Source organism: Cololabis saira, chromosome 17, assembly GCF_033807715.1.
Source record: "Cololabis saira isolate AMF1-May2022 chromosome 17, fColSai1.1, whole genome shotgun sequence".
NCBI classification, from domain to species: Eukaryota; Metazoa; Chordata; class Actinopteri; order Beloniformes; family Belonidae; genus Cololabis; species Cololabis saira.
Window position 1 is genome coordinate 24,123,471 of NC_084603.1, and position 27,733 is coordinate 24,151,203.

The 27,733-nt window shown below is 40.2% G+C and overlaps 1 protein-coding gene across 1 annotated transcript; it reads right to left on the reverse strand.

Annotated features, from left to right (window-relative positions):
• Positions 1 to 20,477: 20,477 nt before the first annotated feature.
• On the reverse strand, positions 20,478 to 22,703 carry hmx2 (H6 family homeobox 2). The gene is made up of 2 exons (XM_061745293.1): positions 22,195 to 22,703; positions 20,478 to 21,495 (listed from the first exon to the last, which is right to left on the reverse strand). Exons 1-2 carry the CDS (start codon positions 22,475 to 22,477, stop codon positions 20,948 to 20,950), a joined length of 831 nt encoding a protein of 276 aa, XP_061601277.1. The 5' UTR covers positions 22,478 to 22,703; the 3' UTR covers positions 20,478 to 20,947.
• Positions 22,704 to 27,733: the final 5,030 nt, after the last annotated feature.

A 27,733-nucleotide genomic window follows, 5' to 3' on the forward strand; every position in this document is an offset into this window, starting at 1 on the left:
AAATCTTTGGTTGAACGACATCTCAGGGAAGAAACAGTGGAAGATGTTATAGGAAGGTAGTTATTTATTCACTTATTTGGTTTCAATCACCTTATATTGCAAATATTTGATTGCTCATTGGAGATAAACAGTCTGTGTAGTTTGAAACTGTGCCTCATACAGAATCTGCTCGGGCTGCAGATGCTGTATAATATTACAAGACCCAAATAGGACTGGACACGATCACACGTGTACAATAGTGTCAGTGGTGCTCGGTGTAAATAGCAGAGGAGCTCTATCTCAGTTTCTTTCATGACTCAAGTGCACAGATGCTGTCAAAATCTGTTAGCACCCTTTTATTATCACATTGTAATGGATATCATCCTTTTTAGTGTTTTGTTCAGGTAATTCGTGGAGCACGTCCAGCAAAACTGAAGCATCAAGATGAAAACCATTGTGTCTCCTGTACAAATGGACAATTGCTTATTTCATTGCCCATATTTTCATCTATATGGAAATCAAATGATGAACTCTTGTTTGTTTGTGTTGTCCAGCAGGGACAATGAAAGGGAAGGAAGAATTGTCTGTGTTCTGTGACGTTTTATTGAGGAAGCCTTCTTGGCATTATTCCGGGGCAAAAGGAAAGCAAAGCTGGACAAAAGAGATGTCCAGTGGCATAGACAGCCAAAATTTCGATTATGGAAGAAAATGAAGAGTTTTTTTTTACTACATACTACCAATGAAATAGTAATCAGGCTCTGTGTCCAACTCAGTAGCTGAGACATGTTCTACATTGTTCAACTAAGCTAAAACAAATTTAAAGAATAGTTTGATCAGTTATACAAGAAATAATAATGTTTTTATTATTATTATAGGAAAATCAATGTAGTTAAGTTCAACATGAATATTGCACAGTGAAACCAGTAAAACAGCAAACATTTCAAACAACAAGACTGGACTAAAGAGTTCAAACAAAGGGAGAGGTATTGTACATTTCAGTAAAGAATAACTAATAAGTGACAAACAAAGTAAATGTCAGGAGTAAGAGAAAAGGTCATCTGGAAGTATGATTTCTGTCTTGCCTGAAGGTTCTTTGGGGATTTCCAGGAGCCGGACAGCACTTTCATCAAACAAAATAAGTCCCGCTGGGGTTGACTTTCAGAGACTGAGTGATCAAACACTTCCCATGAGTATTTTACAAATTGCATGTCATCATTTATTTTAGATTTTGTATTTCTCTCTATATGTGCCTGTTGTTGATAGTAAGGAGTCATCTTCAGACCTTTTTTTGCCATATTTCTTCAATTCCCAAACTCCATCCATCTCCTCCATTTTTCGGCCTTGAACGGGGGACAAAGAGACCTTTGTCTGCAGGTTGTGTCCACTGCCATCGGGAAGTTAAGGCGGAGAGAATCAGGAAGGGGCAGGAGCAAGGCTCTCAACTACAAGGTAACAAGGGAAAACCAATCCCACCTGGAATTATCTTGATACTGGAGACAGGGCTCGCCATACAGCGGATCAATGGGCCTCTCTCGGAAGAGAAGGGAGGAGGAGGGGTCTGGAGCAGGATATGTTGCCCCAAAGAAAGTGTGCCATGCCGTGTCCAAATTACCCCCAAAGTTATAGAAGATCCAGTTACTTGTTCAGATGTTTTAGTTTGAATGTTCACTTGTGTGTTTTGGCTGTATGCCCACGCTACACCGACCAAGGTTTTAGCTGTGGGACTAGAATTACAGATTACAATGACACAGAATTGTCCAACAAGCTTTATTCTGTGGAAGTCTACCACACAACGGTCAAGCCGTCATTAAAACACCAAAAAAATGGTCTTTGGACTTGATGCGATTTGTTGCTGAATTACTTTTTTTTAAGACTTCTTAAGTTCAAACACTAAAACCAAATGTAGTAGGTCATTGGGTCTTAATGGAAGCAATGTTAATATATGATCCTTGCGTGTGTAGAAATGACAACTTTAAGAAATGTCTGAAAAACATTTCAGTGGAACTTCCAGTTAACTCTGAGTCATTTGGAAACAGCACCAACAGAAAGCAGTCTTGATCCATTAGTCATACAAGAACAGATTTATGGCACGCTACTGTATGATTTCAACACAATTGTGTAACATGATGTCGGTGCTGCAAACATGCAAAAGTGTGTACCAGTATATACCGGCGTGTATATATATACACATTCTTTTATCTTGTTTTATTTATTTATTTATCGTACCATAAACTACATAAAGCTTAAGATTAGTCATCTAGAGTAGTGTTTCCCCACCCTGATCCTCAAGTACAACTGTCCTGCATGTTTGAGACGTTTCCCTGCTTCAACACACCCTGATAGACATGGCTGTGTCATTGACAGACGTGTACAGACCTTAATAGCATGCAGATGATGACTATTAATTAGAATTAGGTGTGTTGAAACAGGGACACATCTGTAAGGTGCATTGTTTTTTTCACAACTGAATAAAAATTATCTGGAAAACAACAGCGAAGAAAAGTTTTACCACTGTAAAATTGAGACATTCGTCAGTGAAGAGGGAATTTGTTTCATCTGATTGTCTTGGTTCTCGAATAAGAAACAGAAAAGAGACTACTGAATGAAAAAAGAGTGAGGGAGAGAAGCAATCAGGTGCAAATCAGAAATATTTGGATTACAAACAGGAGGCAAAAAAGCCCAGCTAAAGTTGACCCATTTCTTCACACAAATTTAAGAAGAACAGACCTTAGAGGGAAAAAGTATCATGAGTAAGTGTCATGCCTTGCCACAAGATCTGAATAATCTCTTATTAAAAGGAACTGTATTGAGGTCTTTTAATCGTGCAAGAGTAGCTATCTTTGTTCACAATTGCTATAAGTGACTACAGTTATTTATAAATCCATACTTTAAGGAAGCAGAGTAAAACTGTTTGCTTTCTCCAGTAATGCTTTTCAACATTTTATTTATTTATTTAATGAGTAAAAACAGGATAAAACACCACTGGAAACAACCTTTGTTGAAGACTACTATATATATATATATATATATATATATATATATATATATATATATATATATATAGAAGAGCAAATCAGGAGTGAATCTGTGCAACCACATAAATATTTCCAAATGGTTTCAGTTTTGTTCGTCCACATCAGACCATAACATTCACAATTTACACCTTAAATAGGTTCTGCAATGGATCAAAAAAAAATCCATTTTTAGGTTGTAGTATGGACACCAGATGTGACAGTTACAAAAGTTTTAAAGTATGTAAATGTAAGCATACTAAAGTGGACATGGCCTGAGAAAGTGTGCATGCATGTGCTGCACATTTTTCCTTTAAAAATACATTACTTATAGGAAAAGATGGATGTGTGGTTTTTGGGTTTACAAATCCTTTACACTCCTAGTCTGTGCTGTTAACTTTGCAAGTACCAATAAGCAGAAGAAGATATAAATGCAATCATTGTTGAATAATTGTATAGGTAACATCTACAGATGTACAACCAGATGTGCCACACTTCTGTGTTTCTCTGTTCTTTGTTAGTTATCTACCTGTTGCCCTTTTGAATTGATTCCTGATCAAAGTAAAGGTATATTTTCATGAAGCACTTGTGAACAATGTATATGATAATGGTAATTTTACAGTTTCTATAGTTTCTCCAGCACTTTGTTCTCCACGGACAGTCTAGCCATCATGTTGAACCAGGTTCATTAGGACTCAGACTCTCTTGTCTTCCTTTATTCACCAGCACATATTGCTCTTCCTTTTGCCTCTTGTCTGTTTTCATGAAAGCGTTAGGTATCCTCTTTAAGCCTACATGCTTAAATAAAAGAGCAGAACACTCCTGCTCCTCGCCCTCTCAGTCACCACCACCATTCCAGTCTTACAATGGACTCTTGCCTAGGACAAATGTCATCATCCAAAATCTATGAATGAGTAAAGCACGGCACGTTGCATATTGATCCGCTTCCTTTGTAAGGCTTTCCAAGCTTGTGATAATTAACGTTGTCCATTAGCGACTTTGCCGCGCTAACATGCCCATTAAGAGTCAAAGCTTCTGTTCTTCTCTGTGAACATTCATTTGGCCAGGATTTTCTTCTTAAATGAGCATAATAAAGAAATGGTGAAATACCTTGTGGAAAGATGAAAAGTGGAGAGCATAAAGTGGGTGTTTAAATGCATTAAAAGGCATCTAGATTTAATTAACATCCTGGATAGCTGGCAGCTTTGTTCGTGTGCTGTAAATGATCATCCTGGCAAAGACAAGAGCTATAATTTTGAGTATGTTGAGGTGCTTTTTCAATATGTTGCTAAGGACTTCTTTTCACATCCCAATTGCAACTTTTCTTCGGCTATCTTAACACCAAACGTAATCTGTTAGAGCAAGGTTTTATTCATGCATGTTTTTGTAATATGCCTTGATATTTTTAAGAGTCTTAGCCTCAAGGATCTCATTCATTTCATTTGCAGAGATCACTTCATCCTATTCAAGTTCAGGTGGGAGGTGGGTGTGTCCGGAAACCATCCCAACTCTTGTCAAGGAAAAAAGGCAGCCGCCACAGCTTACCAGTCTATCATGCATCTAAAATAACCATGCAGGCTCACACTCCTATCTACAGTCAGTGTACCAACATGCATGTTTCCAGACTGGGGGAGAAAAGTGGAAAGTTAATGGGGAAAAAGCACACAGGTGCATAAAGAACAATCACTCAACTTCTCCTTTTCACAACAATGAAGAAAACATGATATAGGTTTCCTGATGACGTTGTAATATTCTGGCCAAAATATAGTGTTTGGAGATCCTGCTGCATGAAAAATATAAACAGTAGTTTCGAACAGCATGTTTCCATTACATGGAATCGTTCCTTCTGAGTTTTGATTGCGGCGCTAAAGGTTCACATCTACCTGTTTACTCTCTCTGTTTACTGTTTGTATTCCTCTGGCAGGCAAAGATATTATTTTTCTGTTGAGGACCCTAGAACAGCATCCCCCCCCGTTCTCAGTGTTCGACCCCAGCACCCACTGTAGCACTACTGACATAATGAGAGAGTGTGGAGAGAAACAGCCGGAGCCAGTAGAGGCTCTTGGTGAAGCACCCAAACAGCAGCCTCCGCTCTTGCCTCTATGGATGGCGTTCTGGGATGCATGCATGTCATGTTGACCTTACTGGCCATCAGCTGGCTAAGAGCGGAAATGAGCACGGGGTATGAGAAGGAGGGAGCACCAAAGTAAAGTGCTCACCCAGGGCCATTATGATTAACCATCTGCAGTTTTTGTGTAATCATCGTCAATGAGCTTGCTGCAGAATCCTGTATGGAAAGGGCTGCAGAGGAAAATCAATCACATTATATTACTGTGGACATGCTTTATTGACCTCTGTTGGTGTTCACACATTTTGTACTTGATTTGTATCTACTGGCAGGCATTTAGAACAATGTGGGCAATTTGGGCAATGAGGAAAAACAGGGCAGCATTTTTAGGTCTGAAGCCCATGTCAGCTGATTGAGTGCTGCTTTACCTATTTCTATATACTAGATAGATAGATAGATAGATAGATAGATAGATAGATAGATAGATAGATAGATTCAAGCAGACAACAGTAAATAAGAGTTAGATGTCCCATTTACTGAACACCAAGCCATGACAGCTACATTCTTCCAAAATGAATTTTATCTAAAGGTTAAGAGTAGTTATGAGAAAAAGTAATGTATTATTAAAATACCTTTCGGAGTGAAGTACCTTCTGATATATTTTTCTTGGTAATGAAAGTGTGGTTGACTGGAAATGTAATAATTTGCAGACCCATTTCTTCAAGCCTTTATTCCCCTTCTTCCACTTCAACAATTTATCCGGGGAGAGGGAAGAGCTCACAGCCAGCGAACAGACAGTAAACATTTTGTTATAGTCAGAACCATCTCTTATTACTGGTTTTTCATTAAAAAAAGAAAGCCTTTCGAAGCATTCAAAGCATTTTGGCGGATGAAGATGCTTCACAATTTTCTCCCTCTCACCCTCTTTCTCTCCTCACTATACGTGAATCCTTTCTCTTTTTCCTGCTGTTAAGGGAGTAATTGAGTGCAGAAAATGGCTTGGCTTATTTGGACTGAGCCTGATCCAGAAATGATTAAAGCTAAAGGGGCTTGAGGTATTCAAAGGGAGAGAATGACAGAAAGAATATGGTTAATGCTTTTATTCTTTTTTTCCATTTTGTGAGGATGGAAGGAGACGGGAGGGGTGGACAGACTGAGCAGCGAGCAGCCAGACAGGTTGGTATTCGAGAGGACTGGATGGGGGGAGGTGGATGTGGGTGCACAGAATAGCCCCTACTCATAGCCCTATTAAAAGCATCAGGGTTGTCAGAGACAGTAAAAAGACAGGAAATCACTGTAAGAAATGAAGCTTCTTTTACCAATTACTGAATACCGAGTGCACACCTTGGAGCTCTTTGTCCTCTGTAGCACCAGTTCCCTGTCTCTCAACCCTTTTCTCTCTTTTCCTTTCTTTCCACCTTTCTGTCTCTCTCTCTGGCTTACAGCCTTTGAGTCGGATGCATTAGCACCAAGGCCTGGAGAAGAGGCACCGTTTTCAAAGCCCAGTCGGACTCACTTCTAGCCTGTCGTTGTGGCTCCTTTTCAGGCTTTTATTCACAGACAGCAGGGGCAGGTCTGAAAGAGACGCCCTCAACCTCTCCACTCAAACAGTTATCTCTCCCTTTTTTCCCTTGCTACAGCAGAGATGATTAGCAAAGGGAGCCATTTACTGATTTGCAGTGCCTATCCATAAAATGTGTTTAAAAAAAAATAAATAAAAGGGAGCCCATTCAGTACGTCTGATTGTCACAGATGTGTGCATTCAAATACGTACTTTCAAACAAACAAAGTGTACGTGAACACAGTCAATCTCACAACTCTGTATTAGACAAACTGTGCAATCCGGTTATTGTTAAGATCAGTATCTTTCAAAAATAAAGTCTCTTTTATTTCATCAATAATTGATATGAGTGTGAGCCTACAGTTGAGCATCTGTCAGGTCATTGGGTTTGGATAGATGGGCTCTGTCGTGCCCTCTCACCTCAGCTGTGACTCTTGGGACCTATAAACACCTCACACACTGGCTCTCCATTCCACCTATTGACCAAGTCAGTTAATTACTTCCCAGTTAAAACAATACCAGAAAGCTAATTCAGTCTGTAGAGACCATTTTATGCCTCTTGTTGTGTGACTTTGTGGGGCTCTTGGTGTGTGTAACGGCACAGCCTCGCTCTGATGTGGGAGCCGCCCTCATGCGGTCTCACATCGTGGCTTTTGTGAGGACTGTTACTGTGGATGCAGTTATGGTGATAGCCACCGGTAATGGTGTCATAAAAGAAGATATAGCTTCTAAATTAGATGTTCACGCAGCATATTTACCATGGATGTAGCTGCCTTCAAGATCCATAACATAGTTAGTGAGTTTTCATAGACCTTGCAGACAGATGCTGTCGCGTTGTTCGGGGTTTGCTCTTATTAAGACACATGAGGATATTATTATGTAAGATTAGTCATTTTGAAGGGATTTAACCCAGGGTCTGTTCCTCTACATCCACTCAGAACACCCCAACCCCACTTCTGCTCCACACCAATCCCTTTACGTCAACCTCACCTCATCTGTCATCGCCACTGGCAGACAGCAGGAGACACTTTTCAAATCACCCACTGTTTTTGCCACGAGTGTTGTTGTGATGTTAATAGGATTTCCATTTACTCTGAAATGTATTACTTCATTTTAGCTCCCTCCATGAATACAGGTGTTTTTAATGGCTTGAGAATTTTGGTTTGGCATTAATGCTAACCATCAGGAAGTTGCTAGCGTTGGCAGCATGTGTTGACAAGAACGTGCATGTGGCATGAGCTATTGCCGCTCTCTTGCAGCCATTTGCAAAGTTAATGTTGTAGAAAGCAACATCCATCTCCGTGCTCCCCCTCTCAAAACAGTTTCATTAGTCCCAGTGCTCTGGCCTCTCTTCTTATGCTGTTGTCAGATGCAACATGGATCATGCTACCACATGTGATGCAATCAATAAAATTTCAAAGTTGGCGCTGCTACCAACTTACCCACGCAGTGTGCATATTTTAAAAGACGTTGTCAAAGTGATGTTTAATATGCTGTGGCTGTCTTGCATTCAACCCCAGTTGGCTGATAAATAAGACACGCTGAAGGCAAAGGCTATCAATAATAATAACAGATTGTGTTTAGTTTGAGACCTTATGATGAACAAAGCTTGTGTGCCTTTGTACAGCTTTGTTTGGTGCTGTCACGTCGGGGGTTCTGAGCGATTAAGTCTCAGACAAACAATTTGATTCAGGGAATTACATTAGTTAAACAAACCTGCAGCTGAATCAGCTACAGTGTAATTTCTTACTCATCCATCCACTTCAGCTAAAGCTCCATGAATTTAGATTATATGCAGTTGCTTTACATAATCTTTGTAAATGAACATATTTCAATGTTGAACTGGAAAATGTTTTCCTATTGATGACATTTATATATTTGACTTCTTTGTGTGAGAGAGTACTCTTTGCTCTCTCTGAGTAAACTACATGGTATAACCTTGTACTGTTGGTGTGCTTACACCAGAATTCATTTTGAAATGTAGGTATGACGCAATAGGAAAAATAATTTGATGTCTGTGAGCTGGGAGCATCTTTCAGCTAGAGAGAAAGAAAAACACGTGCATGGATTAGAGTCTGCTACAAAGACAGCAGAGGCCACATTCTTGCTAAAGACGGATACATGCTGGACCTGGCCGGTGTTGGCTCTATTATATGACTGTCCAACCCAGGAAACAACAGGGACAGCATATTCTTCAGCTGGTAATTAGCAGAGCAGGTTAAGTAACTTAATAGTCATTAAACCTGTTTGAATCCCTGATTAAACTAGCTGTGCAGCACAATCACGGAGGTAATTTGGTGGACTGTTGCAGAATACACTAATATGTTGGATTAGCAACTTTGTTTTGTCATTTCTCTTGTTATAAAGGCATTTTTCACAGTTGGCAAGCAGAAAATGTGAAAACAGTCTTTGAATATCTACATTTCATTGTGCCAGACTTGGTGAAGAAAACAAAATTATGCATGACAAAGACCAAAGTAAGATTTAAACACAAAGTAAATACGCTAAAAATATATGCTAAAAGAAAGTATGCTAAAAAAAAAAATTTTAATACCAAGATGGTTTGATACTTATGCAAAAATCTCCGATATGCAACATTGCATACTGTACAATGGTCCCACGATCAACTTACCATTTTGCTGTATTGCAGCACAATTACTTTCATGTTGTCTTGTCAACACTGTGCAAAAGTGTTCAGACTTAGATCTCAGAATAATGGGAAGACAAAAGTATGGAGACTGAGAGAAGTAGCTCATGATCCTGAACAAGGCCATGTGTCAAACATGGCAGAGGCGGGTTTAACCCTAGCAAAGCACTATGGCTCAGGTCAAAGTGACCCAAGGCACAACGAAAGCCATCCGTTCCTCAGTGGGCTTGCTTTAACGCCTTGCAAGGGTTATTTCTGCCACTGGGGCAGTTTCACTGTTGTTTAATGATGTGACTGCTCAATGAAGTAGTAAAATGAATTTGTGTTTGGGGCTATACTCGGCTCACTTTCAACCAAATTCTGGAAAAATGACGGGACAGCGCTTCATAAGATTCGACAGATGCATAAGGGTACTAAATTGCCTCAATGGCCAAGTCAGTCACATGATCTCAACCCAATAGCGTATATTTTTCTGTTACCAAAGACAGAACTTAAGGTAGAAAGGTCCACTAACAAACAGCAACTGAAGATGGTATAGTGAGGGCCTCGCACAAATCTCCAGGGAGGTGATGTCCATGGACTCCAGACTTAATGTAGCAAGTCAAGTATTAAAAATTATGGTTTTTGTCACAATTATGTTGCTTTGTCCAAAATATTTTGAGATATTGATATTGATATTGAAAGTCTACACTTTGATCATGTCTTAACCGTTTCATTTCATATCCTTTGTGGTGGTGTATGAAAGAAAAATGGAGATGCAAAGGATGAAGCGGTTATAGAAGCTGGATTACACTTCGATATGGTCAATAAGAAAACATTTCAATTTAAGTTCCATCATGGACACTGTCACAAATGCTGTAGTTTCCATCAAATATGCCAAATGTTTTGAACAAAATAGATTGAAGGTTTCATGTTCAAAGTTAGAGCCTGACATATTACAAAAATGGCCTGCGAATAATTGCTGAGTAAAATATCTTTGTGCCTGAACCAGCAGAAATTGACAAAAAAGCACTGATAAATTGCTTTGCTCATTGTGAATTCTATTCTCAATTGCAGCCTTTTTCAGGGTAAATGGAATTGTACATTAAACTCTGAATATGCCTGACTTTGGGGGAGTGATGCATTTTATTTTCCTTTTTTTTATCCCCACAGATGTGGCCTCTGGAAGCCAGAGTATTGCAGTGCTTTCAGTGAAAAGGCCATCTTTTAGACCTCTTGATCAGCCTGTGACCTTTAAGTACGTAGCCATCTCGTAAATAGGAGGGTGCGCTTACAGAGACTTCAAAAGCAAGGGGACCCGATAATTTCAAAATGGAGCGGTGTGGAGTGGTGCTGGTGGGGAGTCCATAAAAGCCTCCCTTGTTCTCCGCACACCTCCTCTTTGCTCCACAACAGCCAGTTAGGGTAATAGCTCAATGGAGAAAAGGGGAAAAGAGATGGATAGGAGGAGGGATAGATGGATGGAGGGAGGGAGGGAGAAAAAAACAGGTAATTGTAATCATTGGCTGAGGAAAGAGCTGATGACCCCTACGGTATAACAGATTGTACTGTTCCTGGTTGAAAAACACTAAAGAGACCGGATGTAGTCCTATTGGCAGGTAACGACTGGGAAATTAGTTGGTAACCTTAACCCCCTCCTCACAATCATGGAGAAATATTATTTGCCTCTTTCACTCCTTTTCTCTACCATTGAGATGAGTTGTATAAATCTCAATGTTCCACTCAATAAGTACTGTATAAGTAGGGACTGCAGGTCTTTTATTATATCACAATCTTTTTTATTTAGATTGGACATCAAGTAGAGGGAAGTAGCCATGGTTCAACAAGGAGGCATGATGATACACATGGGAGTATTAGAGGCGAGCAACAGAGGTACTTGGAGCCGTACTTCAAACTTAAAATATATTCATGGGATATTTGTAATACCTTTCAAAATATTGTGTTCAGTTTAAACAATTTAGACACGTTTTGATTTTGTGACAAGCAGCAAGGGCAAAATGTGATCTTTTTGTGTTCAATCCATATGCTTTATCAAAGTTTCTTTGTAATTCCCCTGCAAATTGTTTCAGCGTTTTCTGCATTTCTGCTAAAGCCATGTACTTCAAAGTACTGACAACAACATTAATTAAATGAAACCGCCTCTAACCATTTGGGAGAATGTTCTGCAAAATGTCATAGAAATTACTGTCCATCAATTGCAGCTGCTATTACTCTAGCAGTTTTGAGGCATATTTTGAAAAAAAAAAAAAAAATCTGACTAAACCATATTTGCAACGTCATGGTTTCAAATTGCCTGAAAACAATGGATGCAATTAATATCACGAATGCAACTGTTGCAGTATCACTTGTATTTGAACGGTTTTTCACACTGCCTCAAGTAGTCACAGCGACTGGCTACTCGAAGTGTGGCCTTTAGCAGAGCCAGTGACACAGGAAGACTTATTGATTTAGAGCAGTGTCTCTTCCTGGGCTCAGTGCGACTAGACAGTGGCCTCATGACGGTGGGAATCTTTATTGGATCAATTGGGAACACTTGTACCACTTGTACCTGTTTGTAACTGATAAGACAACACTTCAGACAACTGCTAATGATTAGCTGAGAATAAACACAGAGAATCAACATACTTGGAAGGAGAGCATAAAAAAAACGGTCTGTCTGGTGTTTTTACAGCAAATAAAGCCTTTGTTTTACAATTATATCCCCCTATTACTCCGGTTCTTTGTTGGCATTAAAAACTGCATATAAAGTATTACAATCGTCAACATAGAACTATAACTTCCTTGCCATATTTCTTCTAGGGAATGCGTGACAAGCTCTACCGTGTGGCCATTTTGATGTCACTTAACACTCCTTAGATCATTGCAATTTCATCCATACCCCATAATGGTGACTTGGAGAGACCATATCCTGATTCTGCCCCAGTTAACAAGGGAGTCATGAGATAATACAGTTTTGGCCTAAATGCTAAAGAAGATGTGTAGATGACCTTGCCAGATACAAAAGTTAGTTTCAAATTGAAGGCAGGGAACAGTTGAATAGAGACAGGTGCAAAAGGAAGATGTTACATGAAGACAAGGCCATGAAATATAAATGAAGTCATCGGGGAGTGACGTTTGAGAGCGGGCGCGCTCATGTGTTGACATGTGACAAGACTAACTGTTGTCAAGGGAAGCCCATCACTTCAAACAGGTCAGATCAAAATGTGCCAGCGGGAGTTATGCCCTCCATCAGCCCTGCCACACATTGCTAGCAGTGCAGGCGTGATTCTCACTCTGTTGGTTTTCAAAATTACACTGTCACTGGCATGTGATCCAAACCCATGCAATATCCTGTTTTATTCGAAGGCCGCCTTCACCAATGCATAGTTTCTGACATGGCTATTCAACAGGAATTACCAATAACACAGCTAATAATAAAAGGTTTGTAATGGATATATCGGGGGGGAGCAGTTTTTCGTCTCGCTACAGTTTAATCTGGCCTGCAGGTACTCCAGCATGAGAGGACAGGTAAGCTGAGACTCAAAGATTCGCTGCATTAGTTCTGCTTAGCTAACCGTGAATGCTAATTGCAGGAAGAACAAACTGCTGTTCTCCCCTCCTTTTCCTCTCTTCTCCCCCCTTTGGCCGACTGTTGTGCCCACTGAGAAGCAACGAGAGCATCATATAAACTTTGCTTGAAGTGGGACAAAGGTGGCTGCTCTGCAAGTGAGATTGAATATCTCGACTATTAAACATTAAAGCTATAATCTTACATTTTTGTGTCACAATAACAAAAACTATGCCATGCATGTAGCACTGGTGTTATAGTGTAAATTAAGTTGTGATGGAGTATGTATTTAGAGATTCAGAACACAACATATCACATCTTTGAAATAGTCAAACTATTATATCAAGGCAAACAGATCTGGGTACATCACTATAGTAAAAGTTCAGGGTACAGGGCTAAAGTCATGATTTTAAGTGTCTTTTCAGCTGAGAGGAACACAAGCTTGACATGCTTTCATGTGAAAACAGGACAATAAAAGAAAGAGGACTAAGAGTAGGAGAGTTCAATCCTGTACCACCACACTGACACTGATACTAATCTGTGGGCAAGGTCAAAGACCCAGTTACACACCAGAGGCCATGAAGGCTCAGAGGTGCTGGTCAGTCTTATCCGCCAAACCTGTGATCACATTCTGAGGTTCTGACCTGGGCAAATGAGAGGCCACAGCCCTATTGGCAACCACTATCTCCTATCACTCTTCCACCCAGACATCTATAGACTACCTGCAGGCCCTCAGGATACAGCTATCATATAGCCACTGTATCAAGCTCTCTTGCCTTTTACCTTGCAGTGGAGATTTATTGTAATTAGAAGATTCCTTTACAAAAGCTTGGGATCAGCGTTTCTCCGAGGATCTCTGTGCAGTCCCATGGGGGACACCCTTTGATCCCGACCTTCGGACCCCGAGGGTAAAGCCTTCCCTTTGCAAATGAGCTTGTCATGATTGTTCATTTCCTAATTGGCCAATTGCTTAGTGCTAATTCTGGATTCTGCTAGTTTAACTCCTGTATGTTTTCTTTCACACACCTCCCAGTGTTTTACCACATTAATGACTTTTAAGTATTTTCAGTTTTTTCTTTTCCCAAGACAGTTTCTAGAAACTTCATTGAATGTATATGCATGGAAAAGGTTCAAATGCTGAAACACTTGTGATCAATATAGAAATACTATGTCGCTCCTTCATATGAATACAGGACAGTCCATTAAATGGACGCAGAGCTTTGTTTCTTTTTCTTTTCTCTTTCTCTCTGCCCCATTTCTTGCTTGTCTGTTAGCCTGATCCTGCAGTAACCCTTCAACCATCAGAGACATTGGAAAAGAGGTGGTGTCGAGTCCCACCCTGCAGCATGCGGTTTGCGAGTTTCTGCCCCTCCCAGCCTCCGTCTTTCTCTCAATCAGATTAGTTTGCCTAATAGTGAGAGGAAAAGGTTGTTGCCAGTGGGCCCTGCAGGCTTGGCCAAGAACAGGTGGCCAAGTGCTGAAATGGTTTCCCTGCATTGACCTGAAAAATGATGTTAATGGAAGCCTGTATTCATGTTAGGGCTTTAGATGACCAGCGTCTGAAGATTTTAGTTTTGTTTAGTTTTTTTTAATGCTACTATATAAGATCACTGTATCCATTACTCTTAAGTAGATGGGAAAAACAATTTTTAATCAAGTCAGTCATGAAAAGTGAATTTCAAGAGTGTAATTGGTCTTCTGAACTGTGTGCTGAAATAAACAATGACATTCCTCTTTTATTTCCATTCAAGCTCTTTCAGTGTTTGGGCGAAATGACTTTCTTATGAATCTTTCGGTTCTCGAGCATGAGTCAGATGGATTACTCAGTAACCTTTCCCAAGGACCTTTTCTAAGGTTTGTCCACCTGCAGGATCCTGGGAGTCTCCTCCAAGACCCACCGCACACACGCTGAGCACGCCGCACCAGCCGCCTAGCACCAAGACGGATTGTTGAGAGGTGCAGAATTAGTCAGAACAGGGAATCCTTGGCCCCGGGCCTGGCTAATTCCCTTCTAATGTGACGACAATTCTTTTGAAGAACTGTTTTCTCGCTCACCAAATCTCTTTAAAAGCATCTTGGGAGTGCAAACAAGGCCGAGAGGGAGAGCGCTGTTGCAGGCCACACTGGGGCCAGAAGGGCGGCTCGGGTTACACCCTGCCTGCCGTGATGCATTGCTGGTGGGACGCCCAGGCTCCAGCCCCCCCCCCCCCCCCCCCCTCCCACTCCCACTCCCCAACCACCAGCTCCATCCTCCACCTCTCAGCACTGTCCCTCCTAAAGAGGCTGCTGCAGAGCCTCACAGAAACTCTGACACCAGTCCAAAGGATGCACTCTACACATGAAACCTTACACTCAACTAATGGTTGCAAATGTGTTTTCATAGAAATTCCCTGGTCTCTACTATAAACCAGGCTCACACCCCTGGATGAACATATGCCCACACACACACACTCCACAAATATTAACACACTGGCAAACAAAATTGGCGACAATTGGTGTCAATGAAGTTTGAAATATTAAAGAGACTATTAATCTTGACACATGATGTTTGTATTTTAGTTCACCCCAGAGCACACAAGACGGACAACCTGAAACAGCCCATTTGGGATTTTTACCACTATAATTACATACAGTTAACAATTTGTAACAGTGATAACCAAACATACATTCTTCAAGGAGCTGCCTTTAGAAACTGCAGGTGGCTTGTGGCTTTGACTGACGCTTCACACGGATTTTAGTGACCCCTTGCTTTCTTCCTCTCATTCCCTCAAAGACAATGTATTCCCTTCCAGGGGAGTGATCCCTAATTAGCTGTCAGGTGATAGTGTTCTGCTCTCATTGTGTTCCCTGCTGCTACGCTGCAGGCTATGTGGTCAGCAGTCAGACTCAAAGTGACGTGACGGATCATCTCTCTGTACACCAGACCTCTGCAGCTGAGAGAAACCACTTGGTCTTCACAAAGAGATTCCTGCTCTCTTTATTAAGGAGAGCTCAATATCAAGTCTCATAACAAATAGATCACTGACTCGGCAAAGACAAAGGAATCACTTGAGAACCTGTTTATGTTCTCGTAAATAAAAACAATATCCAGTCATGTTTAGCTCCATCCAAGAGATGATTGATGACTGAATCCGGATCTGAATTATTTAGTGGCTTTTGTTTCAGTTTGTTCAGTTTGCTCTTTTTTAATGGTGACACACTTGCCATGCTATTTTCTAACATGCAGTGGATGACAAAAAAATCTTTTGGAAACACAAATACATGCAATAATGCTGTATAAGTGCAAAAGTGACTGTATTCTCAGATAAAAGCCATATCTTCTTACTTCCAAGGATATAGCAGGTCATTTCTGATATCAAGATATGACTTCTTCCTGTCTGTCTGTTAGGTGCACTGCAGGTCTCTCCCAGACAGTTCCAGTATCCACCCAGGCAGCAGTGGGACCTTGTTTGAAGGTCATGTCAGCACCAGGGCGTAAACGTTAGACCTTTTTGTGGTCAGGGTAAATGTACAAGGCCGCCCTGCGGGAGCACTCCTTCCCTCTCTTTAATCGGCGTGTAACAGGCCCTTGTAGAGCCAAACTGTCTGCGACACATCAGCACTTAGAAATAAAAACCCCTCAGTCAACCCTGCAACGGCTGCGGTTTGAGTACGGCAGCTGGATCATTTCAGAGGAACAACACTGATGGGTCTGTTGGCCGAGGGGAGGCAGCGAAGAGAACATCTATTCTCAGCAGAAGCAGTTTTAAATCTTACAATTTGAGCAATGAAACATAAAACAGTTGTTTATGTATTTATTATTGCAAAAATTACAGAATTGCTCTTCAGACGGCTTATGGTATGGCTGCAGCATTAGTTCCCTTTGTGAAAACGTTGCGTTTTTAAAACCTTCACCCTTTAAAACGAAGCAGGAATATGCTCTATCGTCTGTGATGCATCTCCAAATAATTGGAAAATTTAAAGAAATTTCATAATTCTCCAATATAATACACAATACAGAGACACGGGGTATACAAGTGTCTTTCTGTCAGAGAAGCAAATCATTTGAAGGAGCCGAGAAAGCAAACTGAACAGTTCTAATGCTCCAACCGAGAAACTTAATTTACCAATTTGCAGGAAGACAAGATGGCAGGAAACAAGCCAATTTGCCACGTGTGCAGTGCACAGCAAACCCCGGCCTTGCTCCCCCAGCCTCATGAGAGGTAATTATCCCTAAAAAAGAATGCCACACTGTATTAAGATGTGGCCGCATCAAAAAGAGGGAGACAGCCTCATTACAAGTAATTATGAGGGAATTAGAAACATCATTTAACTAAACGAGCAAATAATGTCCAGGATATTGAAGAAGCTGCCTGCACTTCTGCCGAGCACTGCAAGTCCCATTACAAAAATTGTAGGTCTTTAATAGAATAATGACATGCTTTATCTTCTTTGCCTCTCTCTGAAAGGGTCGAGGAGCAGAGGGAGCAGGGAAGGGCTGAGGGAGAGAGGGGAGGATGTGAAAACAACTGTTGCAGAGCTTTCTGTCTTGGTGGTCTCACACTTGAGTGTGTAGCATAAGGCCTTTAAGATAATCCCCCTATTATCCTTACAAATACAAAACGGAGTGCAGAAAATTGTAGCTCAGCCATTACTGTGCAAAAGGTAATGCTAATGGACTTATCTCTGGAGGTGAATTCTCTGCAACTGTATTTTATAATACTCTAATGCATATTGTGACATGAGTGGCACTTGAAAATCGACAGTTTAAGAAATGGTGGGTGATTTTACAATAGAGCATAATGTAGTTTGCCGTCAAAGGGCTCATTCGCATTGCTGGTTAAATGTTGTTCTTGGGGACTTGGATTTTGGACTTAAAGGTTTGTTTCTTTCTTTCTTTTTCATTTGGTTCAAATTACAGAACTGCTTTTACCTTTTAGTCACAAATATCTCAAAGTCTGCCATATTTATAAATCCAGTCACATAATGACTTTAACTCATTTCACATCCCCATACATACATTCAGCATACATGGAGAATGGTGAATATTCTTCCAGGCCAATTTTCCTGGTAGCATATTCCTCTCCCGGTAAGGGCGAGGGGCTGTGGAGGCGGGTGGGGGGGTGGACAAACACAATTCCCCTTCAGCTTCTTCATTTCCAGTTGATATGAAACAGAATCATGAAAAATCACTTCTGCTCCGAGCTCTCCTTTTTAACCATTAACCCATAAATACAGAAGCTGGTTAAAGCCAGCGGATGACAGGGCCTGCCTCAAAAACCTTGTTACGTTCCCCTCAAATTCATTTAGGGGGCAAACAGCTCTTCAGAGTTGTCTGGCTTAATGCATTGCGATCGCTTTTAAAACTCCTGTCTTGAGGCAGACTCGAAGCTCCACATCGACTTGTGGAGTTATACTTTGTGTCCCTCCACTTGAACATAAAGTCACACATGCCCTCTTTAAAGCAAATGGGCCGTAAATAGTTGCAAGATACTTGTAATAAATGATGAAAGGATGGATTATGTAAAAATGAAACCTTGATATATATTAGAGGAGAGCTTTAAAATAGTAGATAATGTTGTTGCAGCCTGTTTAAATCTAATGGAGTCGTGATTAACTTACTTTTGATCCTCTTCATTTTATCTCAAAAATCTAAAAGAGCTGATGACTGTTGAAATATTTTCATGTGATTCATAATGATCCTGTAAATATGTTTTAAAACTATCCCGAGCATCGGTTTGCCCAGTGCACTCTGCCTTTGCCTCTTCCTCCCCACACTGTGTAGCCCACAGCTTCCATTACTCCCGTCATAAATTATCCCACAGAGTGAATTACACTTGCTTTTCACCTTACCAGGCAGGTTTGATGAATCCTAAGGCACAACATATCATCTCAACAAATCTTCATCACCATGCCAGTCGCTGTCTCTTTGCCGTTTAAACCACTTCAAATCATTTTCATTGCCTCGCTATTAAAATTTGTAATTCACGCCTGCCATTGTGGTGATACATTCCTACCGAACACCCTCCTCTGCCTCCCACCTATTCCTCTCCTTCACTCTCTGTATCCGGCTTGTGTTCTTTCCTTGCAGCATCTCCACACATCTCCCGCCCTCCGTGCCTTGTAAATCAAAAAAAAAGAAAAACAGGTGGCAGGTCATGCAGATTTCCTTAAAGTCAGTGGGCCACAAACATCTATCCAAAAGAGCATCACATTTCTGTCACACATGATGACATAATGACCACTTGGAAACTAATAAACAGCTTCATTCGACCAAAGCTATTGCTCCTTTTCATCGTTGCTGTTCCCCATCCCTCTCTCCATCTCTCTTTTCTCTTCCTCTCCTATCTGTCACAAATTCATCCTCCTGCACCTTAGTTCCTCGCTGTAGCCGGAGTTACCCATAAATCACCGCTGTTGTCTAACGCTTTCCATTTTCCCAGAAACACAGGGCGGCTGTTGCAGAAATTGGGTCAGGCATAATCTGTAAGCAGCAGAGCCATGCTAGTCATGATTCTGCTGGGTTTTGTAGCCATTAGCACACAGTGGTGGGATGAGTACAGAGACTTTGGGTTGAGGCGAGGGGGATGTGACATCCAAGTAAAGCTGGTAAATGATTGCTTCTCATTAACCACAAGACATCTGAGTGTGAGAGTGTGTTTGGCTGTGAGTACGTGACATTGTGCATTCAGCATTTGCATGAATTGAACTATGTTTTTTTTTTCTTTAAGAAATGTTATTTGATTGGATTTGTTGTGCTGAGCTTCAACAAATTAAAAACTGAACTGATCCTTTGAATGTAAAGATGCACTATATAAAGAGAATTCAAAGTGCGGCTGATCCATTGCACGCAGTAGAAAAGGAGTACGGCTCAATATCAGCAAGAGTCTTGAACTTTTACATCTTAGGTTTCCTCTTCCAAGGTCCGATGCTTGGAGGCAGACTTCAAATGAGAGAAGATCCCGCCCAGAGGCACGATTAGTTAAAGATATTGTGCATCTCATTTCCAGCATGAAATGTGCTTCATACTTCTTGTAAACCACCTCTGGTGCTATAAGCACTTGTAATGTTTGTGATTATGAAACTGGTTAAAATATATATGGATATGATTTAATAAAAACACAAGAAGTTTTAGACAAAGCTCGATATTTTATTCTGCTTGTATAGGCTGAGGAATCAAGCAGCTATATTAGCCTTCCAGATGAATAACTGCATTACATTTCACACTGCAGTTCTGCAAATGGGTTTGCTTTCGCCATAAGAATTAAAATGCACCTGTCAAGAAGCTCAACCTAAAACTTGTAGGAGAGACAGCTAAACTGCACTGGATCCAACATAATTTTATGTTAGTTTACGTAATATGATTCTGGATTTTCCCCTTTATCCTAGGGGTAAAAGCTAAATATGCTCTCAGTGTGAAACAACTATTGTGGAATGGTTCAGAGGATAATTAATACAGTCACAATAAAAATGTATGTGACTGTATAACAAATCTTTTACATAGATATCACACTGTAGAATTCTGTTTCTGTGCTCCTTAAGGGACACAAAAGTGTCACAAAATTATGATAATAATGTTACATTACAAGTGTTGAAAAATAAACAAAATTTGTCAGTGAAAGGAGTATGTATGCAAAAAAAAGTCATAACACCACTGAAATAGAAAAATTTATTGAATGTGGTTATATCTGATGCTTTAAATTACAACAAAAACAAATAAAATATATAATATATATTTCCCTCATATGGAAGAATTGTGTCTTGTTTGTCCTTTGGTAAAATAACATTGTGGATTTATAGCCTTTTTTTATTTTTTCCAACCCAGTTATAAATAAAATATGCATTAGCAACTATTATTTTAATCCAATTTTCTGGAATGAGATATGCAGGAAAAAATCCAGAGTTTGGACAGAGCGAGGAGGAAAATGAAATAAAAGTACAAAATTGTTAATAGTTATACACACGGTGTATTTTATACATATAGGGAAGCTTGATTGCTTTCTTATGAGACTTAATTGTTGCATAATAAGATTTTTGACCCCCAACAAATAAAATGATACAATTAATATACAAGTGTTGTGGAGAGACATAAGAATGTGGTAATGGTTTGTAATGTATTACGTGGACTGCAGTGGTGAACATACAGAACAGTCAGTCAATACTCGATTTTGTTGTACAGGTTGTATAAAGGTAACGCTGGCAGGTTGCTCCCCGGGTAATAGAGGGGCGTCGGAAAGGCGATAGACCGGGGAACAGGTACACGCAGTAAGTTGTTATCTCTGAAAACCAGCGGCATCCCCACTAGTGTCTGTGCGGAAGCGTGGGCCATGTTCGCCGCCTCCAGTTCAGCTGAGAGCTGCCGTTTCCACTTGTTCCTGCGGTTCTGAAACCACGTCTTGACCTGAGTCTCCGTCAGCTGCAGGCTGGAGGCCAAGCAGGCCCGCTCCGAGCTGCTCAGGTAGCGCTTCATGTCGAAGGTGGACTCCAGCTGGTACACCTGACTCCGCGAGAAAACCGTGCGCGTCTTCTTCTTGGCCGAGTTGCTCTGCTTCTCCGCGCCGTCCGTCTGTCTCTCGTCGGAGAGAGGTGACAGTTGGTGGCACGGCCGCTCCTGCTCCTGCTTGTAATCCTGCAGCCGCGGCTGTGACAGGTGCGCTCGCCGCGCCAGCGCTTCGCTCCCGGACAGAAGTCCCTTAGCGGCACCTGAATGAAGCAGAGGAGGATTGATGACTCTCCAGACAAATTTAAGGGTGCTTTCTTTTTAAACAGGCATATTATATGTATATATATATATATATATATATATATATATATATATATATATATATATATATATATATATATATATATATATATATATATATATATATATATATATATATATATATATATATATATATATATATATTACACACACACAGAGTTTTGTACTGTGTGAGCTTTTAACTCATTAAATCTACGGCTACAATTTTATACACACGCACGAAAGAAAACTAATCACAATGACGTTACGGTGTAGCACGCTTTAACGCTCAATTGACGTCGTGTAAGCCGCTGTGCGAACATGTTTCCTCAATTATCAGGCTCAATTAAATTTGAAATGAGACAGAAAACAGAGGGCTGAACAGACGACCCTACATCGTCCCGACGCTTATTACAACAAAGTGGACGCGGATTTGCTTTTTTTCTGTGTATTTGTGTTAAAGTCACAAAAACATGCTTACTTTGTCTATATATATATATATATATATATATATATATATATATATATATATATATATATATATATATATATATATATATATATATATATATATATACACACACACATACAACTAAATAATAATAACAATAATTATTATTATTGTAATGATAATAACAATAACAGCAATAATGTCTGACCTAAGCAGGAGAAGTTGTGTGGCCGGTGCCGCGTGCAGGGCTCTCCGTGGCTGGTGTCGGAGCAGCAGCAGTCGGCGGAGTCCTCCCCGCCGCTCAGCTCCTCCTCGGACGACACCGACAGCGAGCGTCTCCGCGGCGGCGGCGGAGGCGCCGGCGGCCCCTTGGAGAGCTCTTTGGTCCCAGAGCGCGGCTCATCGGACGGCGTGCCCAGAATAGACTGGATGGTAAAGCTGGAAATCGGGCCCGACGAGCACTTGCTCCCGCTGTCCTCTGCGCTGCTCATTCTCGCTTCATAACAGTATTGAAGTTTTGACTGAATCGGTCTGTCCACTTGTATTCCGTGATTGCTTTCTACACGAACGGTGCGTAAAAATCACGAAAGCTTCTTTCGTCCGACTTTTTTTCCCCTCTTGTTTCCCCCACCCCAGCCTGTTTAATTGTGGAGTTTGGACATTGGAGGTGTTGGAGGTGTTTTTTCTGGAGCTCGGGGGACGTGAGTGTATTCCTGGTTCCCCTCCTCGCGCTCTGGATCAGCGGCAGCAAGGTTGCGTTGCTTCATTTGCATGTAGGTAAGCTCCTCCTGGGCCAATCACAGTCTACAGCTCAAGCCCGGAAACTTCAAATTCCTGTCAAAGCGCTGAGATGGGATGAAGAGGGGGGAGAGGAGCGTTCAACTGAATATACGACACATGCAGCAAGTAACAATTACGCTATAGCAGCTATAATGGAGAGCGCCATTGAACATGTATTTATTTATTTATTTATTCTCGCATGGGATCCATGCATATTAAAATTTACGAAAATATATCTCATGCAAACCCATTTCCCCCATATAGGCTATAATATGCATTTAAAGAATTTGGCCTTTTGTGCTTCTTGCGGAGTGTTTTTAATTGCGCAACCAGGAAAAGGCTCGCTCAGCTGCAGAGGAACTGAATTAAAAAAATAAATAAAAAGAAAATCAAGTTTTACCATTATTGCATCCACTCTAAATTGTCCAATGTAAAAAGGCGCATCAAAGCTTTGGAAAAAAGACAAAGGCCTAACTGGTTTTCTCCAGAAAATAATAAACTCATTCCGCGTGCATTATCTGCGATTAAGAATTAATTTGATCATTACTGAACCAATCTGGCTCCTGACGATCGCGATCGTGAGTGGCCGGCTAATTGATTGACTAATTGATTGGAGGTGGTGGGGATGAGGGTGCGCACGCTTGTGAGTGCCTCTCTTCTCTGCTCCGCTCGTACAGGACAGCTGTGTGGCTGAGATGAGGTTTCGGCCACACTATTTTTGTTTTACTGCTTCGGCAGGAAGCCCCACATTGCGCATGGTCAGTTTCAATCAGCCGCCTCACAGTACCAGCTACAACTGCACGTGGTGTTAAGACAGCCAGGGAATAGAGACACAACTTCAGCTAATTGTGGATCTGACATTTCTGCTGCTGCTGTTGATGATGCTGACGATGCAGCTGGCATCAGGTTCTGTCCTCATCTTCTGGATCCGCGGGTAAATATCCTCAACCGACCGAGGCACGGGACGCTTTACCGAAGGGAGACTAATATATGTGTGGAGTCAAAGGTGATGCTGGATTTATTGTGGCTACACATAAGGCGTGAAATCTGCAATGACATGCACTCAAATAAATGCATTTTATGTGTTGCACCTTTCATTCAGTCTCGCAGCCATCACCACTTTTACGTGACTGCAAAGCATCACAAAGAGTTAACTCACACACACTCACATGTATATGTGTGTATATATATATATATATATATATATATATATATATATATATATATATATATATATATATATATATATATATATATATATATATATATATATATATAGGCTATATATATATTTCACCCGTACGCCTGCAGGTGGAGCAGCTGAGTTTATAAAAATGCCCAAAATTCTCTGATTCTGTGACATAAATTCATGGACAGATGGGGACACAACGCACTGCTTTTCGGCTCCACATGCTGTTTTCATGTCAGAGTTTGCATTTATTGGTCAGTCTAAAGCAGGGTAGTTGCTTCTGTTATGGAAATTTGCTGGCGAGGCCCAAACAGCAAAGAGTGGGTCTGAGATCTCGCCCTATATCACCATGATAGGTGGCGTATATGGGCGCCCTACCGCAATAACTGAACAAGATCTTTAGCAGGGGAGAAGGGGGTCTGAGGAAGACAGATGAAGTTATGAGGCGCTTTGATCTGGAAATCAAGCTTCGATAAATATTAAACAAAGACCCTTTTACACGTGTGTATTATGATATATGGCGTGTCCTATTCTAAAATAAGGAAATTACCAGAGAAAATGATATCAATAAATTTTCTAAGTATAAACGTTGATTATGTTTCGATTTTCATTCAAGAAAGCAGGGCGTGCTCTTTTTTCAGGAGCCGTTTGTGTGAGTGCGTGCACATGCTGTATGGGAAAGAGAGGGAGAGAGAGAGAGAGTTGTAAACGCAAGCAGAGCAGCAGCCCTGGAGGTGTACAATTTATGTAATCTGAGTGTGGAAATGAACTGGGTAATTTATTGGAAAACACAAAGTCAGGAAGATTGGATCAGTACAGCCTATCCAAGGGCCCCTATCCATCAAGTTCCAATTAACAACCTAACCATTGAGTTTTAATGGCTTTCCAATCTACTGCCCTGATAGACTCATCAATTCCTGGGGGAGAAATTAAGAAAATCGACCGCCCCCCGGCGTTTCAGTGTCATTCTTCACAGCAACTATATGTCAAATTAAAAACACAATTAAATTTTAAACTGTTCCAATCAGACGGTGCCCCGCAACCTATGTTTCACTTAATAGAACTTTGATGAAAATCTGATGTTCACATTCAATCAGAAAAGCGAATGGCATCGGTATAAATCGAGATTTCCTCTAGAAGAACCGTCAAAAATATTTGTTCAAAAACACGATTTCTGACTCGGGGACAGAAACTGCTGGTATTGTTTGTTTTTTTGCTTTTTTTTGTTTGTTTGTTTGTTTGTTTTTGTTGTTGTTTTTTTGGTCTGGCCTGAAAATGTGCATTGGTGTATGTCTGGAGAATCCTTTTGAGGATATTCTTGAAGTTTCCTGAACAAATCTGTTTGAGACAGACAATAAAGAGGTTTTGTTTTTTTTTAGTTGATATAATCTGACACATCTAAAGTTTTTGGTTGTACAAAGAGAAAAAACCTAATTGGATATATTTGCTTTGCATTATCCGTGATATATGCGCTGGGCATCTGCCAAAGCTTATATCTGCAAACTCTGCCAAAACAAAACCTTATCTTCTGAAAGCTTAAATCTCTCTAACAAACTTAAATGTGAGCATGCAGCAGCTGCAGGGAGGAGGTGAGTATCATTAAGGTGCTCTGGCCACTTGTGAGCCGCCAAACTGGCACTGAAACCCGTGATAGGGCTCAAAATGACCCACTCAGCTCTCCATTTTAATGTAAAACACTGAGTGCGGTCCACGGTCACGTCCGTTTGTCCCCGTTCGCTGAAAAAGTGCCTTTTTATCTGATTTTGGCCCCGCACCCTTTACTCCTTTACATAAAGATGTCGGACAAATGGAGATTATCGAGTGGTAATTTTTTCAATTTATGCGCGCGAATCAAGGTCATAAGCAGAGGCGAATCACACGGCTCTTTCCTTGTCGCAGCCGCGCTGCAGACGTTCACGGATCGATATATGCCAGAGGAATAATGCCATACTAATCTATTAATTTGCGATAATGGGGGCCGTGCTGAGTGTGCATGGTAGTTGCGCGTCAATAATTGGGCGATCTGATGATATTTGAATGAACCCATTGTCTGTTGATGAGGTCATCATAGATAGTTTATAGGTGACTGATTAATATCCAGTAACCGTATTAGCCTGCAGATATAAACAATGCACGGCTTAAAGGTTGTGCTGGCTAAAAAAAGCACATGTGTGCCTCGCAGATGGATTTACGCATGAGCTCATCTTCGGTTCAAATGATTCTTTGAGGGATTATTTCCAATATTTGCGCAAAGGGTTAATGGGGATTATTAACTATCCTTACTCCGTGCATAACAGGTTATTTGAACTGGGTTTAAACTCTGATGGTCCCAGGAGATTGGCAGTGCGATGAAGCCCCATGAACAGTTATGCAGAGTGTGGAACGCTTGTTGGGACTTTTAATTAAATGGAGAAATAGAAAGTGGTTTGAGCCTTGACAAACACTTGAGGATTCTACTCATAATTAAAGGAATTATTGCTATTAACCTAACTGCTGCTTTCAAGGGTAAAACAGAAGAAGCTGACAGGCGTCCTCACGCTTACTTTGAAGCTTCATGCATTTCTGTCAAGTTTAGAAAATACGTAGAAAACTGTAAAACACATCATGTAAATAAATATTTAAAGAGATGTAGGCCTACATGTAAAATTCCTCCACTAAAACTCGTCTGACTGTGCCCATTCCTCGCAGTATGACTTCTAAACTATTCTGACAAAATGGAATATATATATATATATATATATATATATATATATATATATATATATATATATATATATATATATATATATATATATATATATATATATATATACATAGGCTATATATATATGTGTGTGTGTATGTTGTTATGTGCTTGAACTTTTTTAGATGAGGGTGGTATTTTCTCAGAATTTTTCTTTATGTCAAAAATATTAAAGAGGAGCATAATTATCTTTTCTTTTGTCTTTTTCTTGTTTTTAATTAATTTCGCTTCGGGGATTAATAAAGTCTATTAAAATGAATTGAATTCAAATTCAATTTGTTTTGGTCTAAATAATTTCATGAACTCATCCGTAAAGGTAAGTTAGTCTCTTCCGCTTTCCAATGGGATCTGTCACATTAACAGCAATCTCTAATTTCAAATTTTACAATTTTAAAATAATTAATTTAAAATACCAAACATGTGGACTTTAAGCATGCAGGGTTTTATTTACAGTTTAACTTCACCGAATATGAATGTTTTAACGAAAACAGTGGCATACTGGTCCTGTTACATCACTTACTGCATTCATGAGCCACAACAGGCATCCATTGCTAAGAGAGAGATTTCCTTTTAAGGTTGTCAAAAACAAATGAATAAGATGTTAAAGTTTAATTTTCTTGTATACGTTGGATACTAATATGAGACAAAAACGTATTAATCTGGGGTAATAGAAACGTTGACGGCATCCTGCAAGAACAAACAATCGTCAAATAATTCGTGTTACAACCTGGTATAAACGCGCGCAAACACTCACGAATGCACGGATAAGAAATAAAATATCATAAAACAGTAACTATTAACCTTCTTTGCTGTGAATACATCACAAATCATTTGGGCGAGATGATGGCAATTACGTATAATTATATATATATATATATATATATATATATATATATATATATATATATATATATATATATGTATGTATATATATATGTGTGTGTGTGTGTGTGTGTGTGTGTGTGTGTGTGTGTGTGTGTGTGTGTACATAATATATCCTTGTGTAAAATAATACAAAAACATAAGGAATCCGCT

Coding starts and splice junctions, on each gene's coding strand:
- hmx2 (XM_061745293.1), bottom strand. CDS start 22,477: ATGAGCAGCGCAGAGGACAGCGGGAGCAAGTGCTCGTCGGGCCCGATT. Junction 21,496..22,194: donor ACACAACTTCTCCTGCTTAG/GTCAGACATTAT, acceptor TGCTTCATTCAG/GTGCCGCTAAGGGACTTCTG.